Genomic DNA, 13709 nt, shown 5'->3' with positions numbered 1-13709 from the left:
GCTATGGTCAGATACGACAGATTGGTCACATTCGGCCATATTTGACCGCTGATGCCACCAAGACTCTCATAAACTCGCTTGTGACATCACGGTTAGATTATTGCAATGCTCTCTTGTATGGCGTGCCGAAATCAACAACGAACAAACTGCAAATTGTTCAAAACACAGCTGCACGTATCATTACGAAAACAAGCCGTTTTGAACACATAACACCAATCCTTAAAGACCTTCACTGGCTTCAAATACAAGATAGAATTAAATATAAAATTATCATTCAAACTTTCAAGACTTTGCATGGTCAGTCACCGGTTTACATGAGCGACTTAGTAGAGGTTTACGTGCCAACTAGATACCTGAGATCAGCAAGTGCAGCAACCACCCTTGTGCCACAAAAATGTCGACTGGTCTCTTACGGTGATAGGAGTTTCAAAGTTGCTGCCGCAAAACTATGGAATTCTCTCCCGGACACTCTCAGAAAAGAATCATCACTTAATTCATTCAAAAGAGCTCTCAAAACACAACTTTTCAAAACTTCCTACAACGTATAGATAACAACTGTGGCTGTTTTTATCCCTACTTATTTTTACGATACAGAACTACAGTAACTGTATATGTATATATATATATGTATATATATATATATTTGGTTTCATGTTGTTGATTTCTTATTCTTATTTTACTTTTTTATGCTTATTTTATTGCATATAGCATTTTAGACACTTTATGTGTGTGTGTTGTTTTTTTTGACAACATATGAGTTTCACTTGAATTGGTTTAATATGTTAAAATATGTCACTTTTGGTGATTTCCACATATCTGCGATATGTCACATGTTTAATTGTAAAGCGCCCTTGAACGTATTTTTATGAAAAGGGCGCTCAACAAATCTGGTCTAATAATAATATAATAATAAATGTCACTACATTATTGACAATTACGATGTGGCACGTTCATCTTTAGTGAAACACGTTCCGATTTATTTCATTATTAACTCTACGGGTATTTATCACATTCTGTGATAGCTCTAGTTAAAAATGATATCAGCACATTATAAAGATTGGTGCCACGTTTATCGAAAATGTTGTACGGCATTTAACTATAACACTGCTTAAGCAAAGGTTACCATTCGGTGAACGTTCCGCTACATTCAAGACCTCGTTCTGTATCTTGGTGTTTCTATTTTATAGAGGATGAATGCGAACATGAGGTTTCTTGTAAATATTTGCGCAGTAACAAGTCTTGTTTGGTTCGTTCTTTCTGAAGAGACAAAAGGAGAATCGACATTCAATTATGAAGAGAAAGTTTTGGAAATGGTTTTAAAGGAAAACAATGAAATAAAAAATGGCAACTCACGAATTGAAAATAACTACAAAAGTGTTCAAGATGTGAAGGAGTTAATACAATTACTTATAAATAACACGAAAGAGAACAACAGTGAATTTAAAAATCTTCTTGCAGAACATGATTCGAATTTTGTGGGTACGTATAAAGTTATTTTTCCCCAAAAAATATAATTCCAAATTATTTTTTAATCAAAATAGTTTGTTCAGTTCATTCTTAGGCCGTTTGTTTTTTAAATTATTATAATTATAAAAAACCTATTTGAAAATTTATATTTAATTATAATAAAGTAGTAGCAGACTTTGACATTTCTGCAAATACACCTTCTTCTTGAGATTGTTGGGCATATTGTTACAGGAAATTTTAATTTTATTAAAACAATCTCTATAGAAAACTGCTAAATAAATGTCCTAAATACCGGATAGCATCTGAAATTAATTTCCATACATGTAAGTTGGAACTGACCGACACTTTATCCAAATATTGTAAAAGCTGGCGTAAAAGATAAGAGGTCGAACTTAATGCCTTAATGCCGTGGATGAATAAAATATTGGACCTAATAGATAAGAAAATAGAGTTTCAACAATAATCAATTGGCCCTCCCCCAAAAGTCTATTTCGATAACTACAAAGCTGATCATGGATATTAAATCCCTATACTATTATTGAAGAGTTACAATCTTCTAGAACTAACATTCCCAGCCAACTCGATGAAGAAAGTGTTATTAAAAGTCATATTGATTCTAATGCTAAATTTCAAGTTCGGTTGAATGATGATCATGAAAACATTCCTACAATACAATGGTTACCTAAATTGCATAAAAAACCGTATAAATCACGATTTATTGTTAATTCCATTTCTTGTTCTACTAAACAGATTTCAATTCTACTTACATCCTCCTTAACTGCTATGAAGTTTCATGTGAAAAACTGTAGCAAAGTTTATAAGAATTCTGGAATTAATCTCTTTTGGTTTATCAATAATTCTTTGGATTTAGGTAATGATTTTGAAAGAAGACGATATAAGGTCTCAGAGCTTAATACTTATGACTTTTCAATGTTCTATTCATCTATTCCACAATCTTTAGTTACAAACAAATTTACTCCTTTTATCAAAAATCATTTGCGAGGGAGAAAACTACTTATTTGGCAGTTAATGATAAAAAAGCTGTTTTTACCAATGATCGCTCAGATAAATATATCTATTGGACATGCACAAATGTCATTGACGTTTTAAATTTTGTACTAAGGCCACACCAAATTGATAAATTGTTCATAGGATTTTTTCCAAAAAATAATGGGGCGAGCGAGCGAAATAATAATAAAAATATTTGTTTTGCATTTAGCAAAAAAAAGGAGCGAGCGAAGAGCGAACAACTATATATTGTCATCTAACTCACTTTTGCTCACATTTATTTACTTATTAACTAAACAATGCTATTGTAAACAGTACAAGGATAACATCCAGTGAAAGAATGATAACACTAAAAGATAATGCTATACAAATATTAGTTTTGAGATCAAACAAATGCTATTTGAGATCAAGCAAATTTATTTCTTTAAACTATTTCATAAATGAGAGAACTCAAAACCACAGTTTTCCAGTAATTTAAACCTTTTTGAAAAGTTAAAGCCTGGACACAAGCACAAATGAATACAGGCATTTGCAATCAAATATAAACTACAGCTATCACTCTTACTTTGACTACACGATTGGACTTGGTAGCCATCCAAGTTTTGGAAGAGAATTTACAAAAAAACTACTCCGTATTGTAAACCATTTCAGCTGAAAATATGTCACAGAAAATTCCAGCCAGCGCCAGATTGATTTTAGGCTTTCTCAGAATTTAACGCCTATCTTTGTGAGTGTTAAACAAAGTATAACAGGGGGCTAAAGGCATAATGGGAAGTCCTAATCGTCATTGAATGAGAGACACAAAACGTACACACAACACTGACCATACACACATTCACTTACGTATATTCCTCATAAATCCGTAATGTAAGTGACTGTTAGTGCTTGTATATCCTTATTTGCATTGAAAGATGAAAATATTAAGGCTGTTGTCAAATGTAAATATAAAACATTACAGAAGCGAAGACGTTATTTGGTTTGATGCAAACATTAATTGAGAAGAATGTTTGGTTGCAAACGCAAATGCGATTTTATTAGAAAAAGTACAGACACTGGTACAAACTTTTGCCTGGTAAGTGGCCTTTTTCTTAATATGTTGAAAACGATGGAAATTAGAGACTTTTTATAAACAGCATTTGATTCTGAACGTCATTTAACATGTGACCTCTGATACAGATTTAAAAGGCATTTTTCAAACTTCAGGTGTTCAAGTAATTCTCTAATGATTGAAAAGGATCGACAAATGAAAATGGAGCGTGAGTTCTGATTTTGGCCCTTTTGTTTGTCTAAATATGTATATCTTATTGAAGACGAATTTCACATGTTAAGGTCTGCCCTTTGCATGCATTATTGCAAAATTATATATTTTAAAGTGAAGTGGATTACAGAAAACCCATTGCAACAGAGATTTGATAATGATAAAACTAACCTCTGATTCAACCACTGCAAAATCGAGTGCAAAACAATATATGGATCATTTTCCTGATATCATCGTATACCAATTAAAACGCTTATCACATTAAGCATACTTGCCACTTAGTTATTGATTTATCATTTTTGTAAACGTAAGCAATTTGTTTCAATACGAATATGAGGTTTTTAGCAAAAATGATTATCACTATACAGCGATTAACCATTAACAAACAATGCATTTAGGTACTTAAGTACAAAATATACAAAAATGTTAATGAAGAAATAGTTTAAAAAGCGAACAAGTCAATTATCAAATATTGAAATAAAGCTACCAAAGTTTCATTTGTTTAGATACATTCTTATATTATTTCCACTTATCAAAAATTGAAGACGAAAATATACGTTTTAAGAAATATTACACACCACTGAGGGTTATATAACAATATAAGGACCGGCCAGTCAGCCCCCGAAGGTGTATATGGACCGAGGCGTTAGGCCGGTCCTATACCTAACACTTATTTACCATTTAATAATTTTAAAGCGCCTTTGATGTGTTTTATTGAACAAATCTAATAATGTTTACTTGCGAAAAAAATGTCCTTGTGAAAAATGCAAGCAGCACTCACCGGTTTTATGACGTCAGCGGTCCATATAATATTAAGTCAGCGGTCCATATTATATTTTTGGCGAGGTCCGGACCGGCCAAAAACATGATATGGACCGCTGACGTCATAAAAACTGGAGTTTTATCAAAATACATTGATATACGGACCGATCAACTTTATAAACACAAAGAAGGGACACATTTATGTAAGGTATAATATATATCTATATATATGTTATGTTATGTTATGTTATGTTATGTTATGTTATGTTATGTTATGCTACGCTATGGTGTGTTATCTTTTGTTATGTTATGTTATGTTATGTTTTGTTAAGTTATGTCATGTTATGTTCCATTACTTTACTTTACTTTATGTTATGTTATGTTACGTGACTTTATGTTATTTTTGCTGTTAATGTTTTCATTTTGTTTCAATTTGTTATTTTAGCGGGAGGATGGTCGGACTGGGAATCGTGGGGTTCATGTTCAGTAGCATGCGGTGAGGGATTTCAAACACGCGTACGTAGTTGTGACAACCCCAAACCCTCAAGTCACGGGAAATATTGCCATGGCGACGCCAAAGAATGGAGGATGTGTGATAAGGTTTACAAATGTAAATATATTATTTAAATTCGGAAATTTGGCATTCTCTGTAATCTCACTTTTTACATCGACGATATCATGTACACGAATGTGACTTTTTCAAATGGGTGATCAACATCTGAACAAAATATTGCATTTTACAGGTAAATTCGACTATAGTAACGACAATTTGAATTTCAGTGACAGACTGTCAAGATGTTCATCGTCTATGTCCGTCCTCACCTGACGGGGTGTATCGAGTCAAGCTGTGGAAATCTCAGACGACTATCAGTGTGTACTGCGACATGACGACAAGCAACGGAGGATGGACGGTTTGTTGAGTTTGAGATTGTCATATAGGGGTTGGTACGCGAAAAGATAGTTCGTAAAGATTTAAGCGTACAAAGTTTTGCTGTGTATGGTCAGGCGGCGTGTTTTAACAGGTTGAATCGTCCGTATGTTTTTTATAATTTCGAAATTTTATGATATTTTAATTAGACAATAGACCGTGTTGTAAGTTTTTCATGTACTTTTTGTTGAATGTATGGTATAAGCATCTGTAGATTCTCCAATCCCATCCTATTAACCCTTAAGAGAATAAAAATATATCAACGATTACACAAGATTTCCACAAATTATGTATAAACACGTGTTTTTTTCTAATCTCTAGGTATTCCAAAACCGGTATGACGGATCGGAGGAGTTTTACTTAGATCTCAAGGCTTACACTGAAGGATTTGGAAATACATCAGCTGAATTCTGGCTTGGTAAATGTTGAGAATAACAAAAACACTCAAATACCTTTAAATAAATATAGCCTTACTTTCGTGAGTCTCAACACCCGATGTAGAATATGCAATAAAATTATGTTATAAAAATGATTATAGATATAATATGAAATATTTGGATTTAATTCCATGTCGTAATATTCCCTTCAAATCGTTCCCTCCTTTCCTCTAACTTATATAACTGTTATGTTTCTATTTAAGGGTTAAGATACATTAAAGAGATTCTGGATCAGGGAAAAACTACCATACGCATGAACGTGGGTGCCGACGACGGAAGCGAGGCGTACGAAGAATGGCCAGACTTTCGGTTAGGAGAGGCCCCAGGTTACAAATTGCACGTGAGCGGGGAAGGCACGGGAACCGCTGGTAGGGTAACTTTATTTTAGCTTTGTAATCAAACAATTTGTAGCAATAAAAAATAGCTACTTATACTCAATGTGCTCAAAACATTAGTTTATATGGATGATTTCAATGACGACTGTTGGGCCCAGTAGTTTAAGTCTTGCACATTTACATTGCAAATTAAGCAAGCGTTTGTCGAAAAAAACGTTGTAATTTATCAGCACGTTACAAATATACGGTTAAACCTCTACTTTCAGATTATCGTTCATGAGAATATATACATGAACCAAAAAAGAGTAAACATTATCAAATAGTGTGCAATACGTGTTAAAATTTCTGTCGTTTTACTTTTTGTTTTTAGGTTTTTGTTTCTTGGCGTTGTTCTTCGTCATATCATAACGAATTATTATTGCTAAGCAAACCATGTCTTGGCTTTCATTTTGATTTGTATATGTATTACGGTATGAAAATGAATACATAACTCAAAACAGAGCAAACATCATCAAACATGTATAATGAGTGATTATATTTTTTGTCGTTTGATACTATGTAGTGTTGTTTCTGGGCGTAGTTCTTACCGTCATGTGTTGGCTTCCATTTTGATATTTGTGTGTATGTTTTATCACTATCATTTACGCACTTTTTTCGTATGCATGTCGTATAATATCGATTATGTTATTTTATTTACGCGATGATTGAATTTTGCAAATCAGTAATTTCAAAACAATTGATTTGTTGACGTTCAATTATTTCACTTAAATGTTCTTTGTGGAAACAAATTAAATGTAATTGTATTAAAACATTGGTGTATACGCTAAGCGTATATGAAATTACTAACAAAACGGGGAGCAAGTAGGTGATATCAGACCGGTCAATCTTTCACTGGTTGTAACATTTCAGGGGATGCCGGTAAATATTTCTCAAAGACCCAAAATGGAACGGATTTCACAGCAAAGGGCAGCTCTTGTGGTAACGGCTGCAGAGGTGGCTGGTGGTACGGCTCATGTACAAACATTAACCTCAACGGACACTACGCTCCGCCGGGGGGAAGTCCGAGTACCGCTGTCCGGTGAAGGAGGAATGATTTTTTACAGTTTTAGGGGATACGAATCACTCAAAACATCAAGAATAATGTTGCGAAGAGTTGAATGAAACTAAAAATTAAATAACAAAGGGTAGGTGTGTGTTGTTGTTTTGACAGCTATTCCAAATCGGTCTTGATGTAGAATGTTGTATACATATCTTTAAACCATTGATTCTAAAGGCTAACTGTTCTACAGCTTTCAGAACTTAAAAAATGAGTAATATTACACATGCCTTTAAAAAATTGATTTGCTCAACTCAATTGTATTGAAAATTTATTTTATTTGTACGTCCAGGTTGCAAATAAATACAAAAACTAGGAAGGATGAAAGAGAAAACGATTGCAATGGTAATCATGTTAAGAAATGCATACATATATAAAGACAAAATAAGCGATAATATAAATTTATCATAATTATCATTATGATTTATGTTTTTTCCAAAGATAGGACGTTTACTAGGTTTTTATTACATATGTTTATTTAGTTAAGATGTTTTTGTTATTATTTCACAGTGCCGATCGCAATCGGTTAATTTGAGATAGAATGGCAGCCTATATTAGCCATATTGATTGTGTCAAACCGTTTTGAAATGTACGCTGGTGATACTAACAACTTGTAGAATGTGGTATGTTGAAATGTGTTAATAATAGAGCACACTGATTAACATGTGAATAACCTTTATCATTCCACAATGGTTTAAGGTTAGGTGGGCGAGTTATGGATCTCTTGCGATGTACCTTCTAGCATATTTTATATATCCGGACACATCCGAACTAGAAATGCATAAACAATGACAGAATATACTTCGTTGAAACTATGAACTTGAACAATTTGTATTACGAGTAAAGCCCTATGTATATAGAGGATAATTGTTTGTTTCAGTGTAAGACCGTAAAGCATTCACCGAGTGAGCACCCAAAGGTATAGTTTACTAGTGGTGCTCACGAGGCGAGATATATTTAAGATTTTCCTAGGAAACAAGTAATTTCTAATTTTGGTATATGCCTGGAAATCAAGAGTTTATTGTAGTCTTTACAGAAGAACGCGCAAAAATGTATGCGACCGTAACGTCATTTTGGACATCGTATAAAATGTGCTCTAGCCATGTGCTTGTTGACGTTTATTTTGGAAGTGAGAGCTGGCTAAAAATGAATATCATGTATTCTGTAATTTTATATAACAATCGGAAATTGAATGATAAATGACATTGTACCTACACATAAATATTAAATATCATTATTATATTATTACTGACACACCTACACTTATGTTCATGTAGCATGGTGTTGAAATAGTTAACAATTCTAAATCGAAATTGCTAAGAAACTGACCTCAATTTCTCGAAAGTTCTGAGGCGAAACATGCTTAGGTTGCTTATTGTTTTAAGTTTCTACTTAATCATGAATTTACTAGATCTAGAAAATAGTTCTTCGAGAATATCATAAAGAAATTTTCCGAAAAATTCTGAAAATATAAAGTTAGCAAAACTTAAAGCCAACAATCGCATTGAGTTAAGCTTTTACACTGTCCATGCTTTGATCTTTTTAGAAAGAAATGAATAAAACGTCATTAGTAATATATCCGTCCATATGCACTAAAACTCATTGAACTGTTAAATACAGGAAAGACAAGAGCTCATCAAAGCTATATTATTATCAAAGAAATGTTATGTATACCGCAAACAATTCTAAGTATTTAGTTGGAATAATGATTTGTTTGTGTTGTTTTTGCTTTGTTCGTACTCGCGTAATTTGAATATGTCCAAACAACTTTGTTCGCAATGACTTATTATTGTATAACATGTGTTTGCATCATGTGTTCAGTTATTATATGTGTGGTTGAGAAGATGATGTACAACACTTAATGAAATATATGTTCTGTTCTGTTCTTATTCATGTAAGTACGTGATATGTTTCGAGAAATAAGGGCCATGCATTTACAATGCAGTGTGTGATAACAATTATGGATGACATCAAATTATATATGGAGATTGTTTGTCTTGTATTGTTCATAATAGTTTTCTTATTTTTGTTGAACATTTATTGTTTTAAAATAACAGACAGTTGTAGCAATACCAATGATATATTCGTTTGTTCTTATATTATATATTGACGATGTACTGTGTACAAATAAATGATTATCACTTTTCACTTTAATTCCTTCTTTCTTTTAAAGTTAACAGCCCAGCAAAACGTCACTGTCATCTGCAAATGGATAACGATCATGCCATGCTAGCGCGTTTTGCTTAAAATGCAAATCATGTTAGAGCATAAAAATCTGCTTATATTACATGAGAGGTTATTTCATACCGACTTTATAAAAAGTGTGTTCTAAAAGCGATGGATACGATTCGTGTCTAGTTTTTTTTATCAAATAAGATGAACGAGTTCATGAACCTCATATTGAATGACCACGAATGTGATATTCTTCTAATGTCGCGAAATAGCTCACACCTTTTGTTACGTTTCATAAAGGTTTACATAAATAAAGCTTAAAAACTAACACGTTAACAGGATTGAGCTAGGCTCACTTCTTATTTGACTATATTTGGTGTTACACTTATTACGCATCAAAAGGATTTCAAAGGGATTTTGTGAACAGCGAAAAATCACAGTGGCTTGATGACAAAGGCTCATTTAAGTCATAATAAATTAGTTCAACTAGCCAAAACACATACTTGAACATGTATGTCATCAATATAATACATTGCCTTACATATGAAATGAGATTTGACAACATTTAAAAGTACCGTATATTGTAATATAAAACAAGTTAAGAATGTTCGCCCGGAAAATGTAAACAAAGACCAATTCCAGTTGAAAATTATAACTTCTTCGAAAGCTTCAAACAAAATACCTTGCCAATAGATGCAGTGGCCCGTAATATACAAGTAAACACCGTTATCCGTGTCGAGAGAAAACGTCTACGACGCAAATGCTTCAAAATGCGAATTATCACAAACGCTAGTCAGACCTTGTTCTGTCAAAATGACGAAGTACCCGGCTCGCCTTCATCGATTAGCGAAAGCGGCCGAATGACGCGAACCACCGGAACACTCAACCTTTTTCAGATGGTTCCTGTTCGAAGTAAAAAAAAAATACAATTTTGTCAATTTTCATAAAACCCGAAGCGAGCGAAGAGCGAAAAAATATTTTGTTCTTAAAATCAATATAAATAAGAAAGTTTGTTCAATAAAATTGCCCTTAAACCCATTTAAATGAAATCTTGTACTGAACCTCCAAAGGACATTGGGAGAATGACCGAATACATACTATTTATTCATCCGTTTGTAGTACACACATTATATGTATTAACCAAATGTATAATATAATTAAAACATGTATTAAGTAGGACGATCATTTGTAATAATATATATGGCTGCTTTTAGGAAAATGTTTGAAATGACTTTTATTAATCTACCTTAATCACTTTAACAGAGTGTGCAACTGTATTTAGACATTCATTGGGATTGATTTCGGATATTTAAAAGTGATGTTGTACACTAGTTTCATCAAATATCAGACTCCATATAAAAATTTTTTTTTACTTAATTTCGTTTTGATTATCACAGAAAATGCAATGACATGTGCATTTCGAAATGAAAAGTACAAGGGTATGTTCAGAGTACTTTTATGATAAATGAGATGTTCTTTAAATTCCTGATTATGCTATTGAAGAAAATACAAATAAAGGTGATAAATTTAGGTTAGGCTTACCTACTTTTGGTCTATCTGGACCAGTGTTAATATGCTATTTGTAAAAAGATATTTGTTCGAAACTGTTGTTTTGTCAGAATATGGTCAAAATGACTTTGATACGTCAATTTGGAACAAACAATGAACCATGTTCCTGTTAAGTAAAGGTGTCGACGTTACGAAGTAAAATTCTGGTCACTTGTATTATACCTTAAATCAAATAATACTTAATTGAGTCATTGTTCATCATTCTGATTTCCATCCAAAATGAATTACTAATAACGTAATATTATAGCCACCAGTATCAGATATACATGTTTTATAGCATAATTATTGTTTTAATTAAAGATCCTTAAGTACATGAGTCGATGAAAATGACTTCCGGTATGGTCTAAACATATTTACTGTCAAAACTAAGATTAAATTTCCAAAATTCAAGCCACAATGTTTATACCGGAAGCCGCCATTTTGATTGAAACCAATGCTTTCTTTCCTTGCTAAACCGATCGATATACAGTGTAACACACCACGCGTCGGTTACTTCCCTTTACAAAAACATTTAAAATAGCGTAAATTTATTTATTACTTACTATTTTTTCAGCCTTTAAAAAAATTATATGCACAAAAATCTGGTTGGAGTTTAAAATAATAGGAGCGGACGCACGAAAAAATAATAAAAATATTATTTTTTCTACATTTAAAAAAAAATAGGAGCGATAAATCCGCGGAACGAAACATCAATTTGGTGTGGCCTAAATGGAAAACAGACAATTTGTGACATTCACATGCAAGCCCACTGTTTACCGAAGCACAATCACCATCCAGTATGTCGACAATAACGGGAGTGGTTGAGAGCGATAATTAGGAAGGATGGATTATAATCCATACAGCAAGGCTATGGATAGAAATCATGAATATGTTCATTCGAGTTTTGTACAAGCAAGCATAGACAAACGAATGATAGAGTAATTGTATAAACAATAAAGGCAATTCGGACATGCTGTTTTTCAGATAGAAATTCCGTTTTGTTTGTTTTCTATTGTAGTTATTTTTAAGGAATGAATAACGTGATTGATGTCATTATCGGGGAATGAAAGCATAAAGTGATATTAGGCCCATTTTTTGCATCACATATTGCTGTAAAAAATAGTAACTGAGAAGGATGACTTCAGGATGATGTATTCCGTCGCTACCTTGCTCCTTTTTCTGCCTTTTCTGTGTGAGTTAAAATTGTCAATAAGCGTTAAATATACAACGAATTCTAACTACTACTATAAGAACAAGCTAATGAAATATTTTATATTACTCAAACGGGCATATAAGAAAAAATAGGAAAACTTAGATTGCAATTTTAGAAAACAGCTTTTGAAGCAGGCCATAGCAAATGCATGTTATGTGAACTGAGGAACTCATTTGTTTTTCTGATGTTTATCTTTATCATATATATTTTTTTCTAAGTTTCTTGTTTGGTATTCCTACAAATATGTCAAATTCCATTATTGACAAGGCTATGCAACTTGCAATTGTTGACGAGGCTTTGTGGTAGACAGCCTACACAGTAGCCAATAGTCACAACGTCAAACAGACAGCAAAGTTATTGTGCTGAAACAAGATGGTTTAAGCTGACATAAAACGCTTACATGCACGGTCGTTAAGATAATTATTATGTTTCAATGTGTAAGACATATGGTTTGCATGCGGATAGTGGTTGCATAAAAATAAGATTCCTGTGACAGTGCAAAAGTATGTTTAAAGGATATTGAAATGTCATTTAAGAATATGAAAACAAGCATAACACATGTGTACTTTCATGCCTCTGTAGGTGTTTTGAGAGCAAAGCAACTTTTAGGAAAGAGAATTTTATCAGATTTTAGCATAAAAAGCATTTTAATTTAATCGAAAATCTTATTTGCAAATAAAATATTCCTTTAAGAAGTCACAACACATTTTTGGTTAAATCGCTAGAATCATTTGACATAAACACATACCTTGGGCAAAAAATAGTAAAATATGTAATCAAAGTCTCCGCTTTCAACGTTTTTCTTTCGGTTACTATACAAGCGAGTTAGTCTCGGAAACTACTTGTAACGTTAATAGCTCCATCAGGTATAGGAATGTATGATTGGTCCAGGCTGGCATCGATAGTACGGTGTACTAGACAATGAATCACCTATTCAAATAAGATCAACAAGAAATAACTCTTCAATGAAAAAGCATTCATCAGTATGATTAGTTTCCCTTAAGGCTGCGGCAAAACTCTAGGAATTGGCTCTAATCTAAAACAAAACAACCTAAGATCGCCCTACTTAATTCTCCAGAACTTATCTGCTACTAACATTGTAACGATGATATCTCATTTACTACTCTTTGCATTTCTTAGACGACACCACACTTTGCCAGGTTTTCACCATTCGGTGAGGATTTCTGTCTGAGTGTATTAAACCTTTTACTTGTAATTTCCTAAAAACTGGAATTTCAGCTATTTTCTTTGGAATTTAATTTAACACGGGGTATATGGATAATTCACGTTGATCATGTAATCGCTGTTAACCGATCGGAAAATGTCATTTATGTAGAAGGTTGTATATGAGTCGCATTGCGCGATTTTTGCCTTCAGATATACTATAGCAAATGATATACTCAATAATAAAATCAAAGCACTGAAAAGGCTGTAGGACGTGATGGTGGTAGTTTCAAAAGAAGTCATCCTGTATATATTATCAAG

The 13709-nt window shown here is 32.9% G+C and overlaps 1 protein-coding gene across 1 annotated transcript; it reads left to right on the top strand.

Moving 5' to 3' along the window:
* Positions 1 to 1111: 1111 nt before the first annotated feature.
* LOC128205565 (fibrinogen-like protein A) lies at positions 1112 to 9417 on the top strand. Its single transcript, XM_052907299.1, has 6 exons — positions 1112 to 1479; positions 4941 to 5105; positions 5276 to 5406; positions 5745 to 5841; positions 6064 to 6228; positions 7105 to 9417. Exons 1-6 carry the CDS (start codon positions 1191 to 1193, stop codon positions 7275 to 7277), a joined length of 1020 nt encoding a protein of 339 aa, XP_052763259.1. The 5' UTR covers positions 1112 to 1190; the 3' UTR covers positions 7278 to 9417.
* Positions 9418 to 13709: the final 4292 nt, after the last annotated feature.

This window comes from Mya arenaria, chromosome 10 (genome assembly GCF_026914265.1).
Source record: "Mya arenaria isolate MELC-2E11 chromosome 10, ASM2691426v1".
NCBI classification, from domain to species: domain Eukaryota; kingdom Metazoa; phylum Mollusca; class Bivalvia; order Myida; family Myidae; genus Mya; species Mya arenaria.
Note: the sequence above shows the minus strand (reverse complement) of the source record. Positions and strands in the feature narration are given on the sequence as shown.

What these genes read in the sequence shown, in the direction of transcription:
- LOC128205565 (XM_052907299.1), top strand. Translation starts at nt 1,191, where the DNA reads ATGAATGCGAACATGAGGTTTCTTGTAAATATTTGCGCAGTAACAAGT. An exon ending in CAAGCAACGGAGGATGGACG is followed by an intron (nt 5,407 to 5,744) that starts GTTTGTTGAGTT and finishes TCTAATCTCTAG; the next exon opens with GTATTCCAAAACCGGTATGA. An exon ending in GGAAGGCACGGGAACCGCTG is followed by an intron (nt 6,229 to 7,104) that starts GTAGGGTAACTT and finishes GTAACATTTCAG; the next exon opens with GGGATGCCGGTAAATATTTC.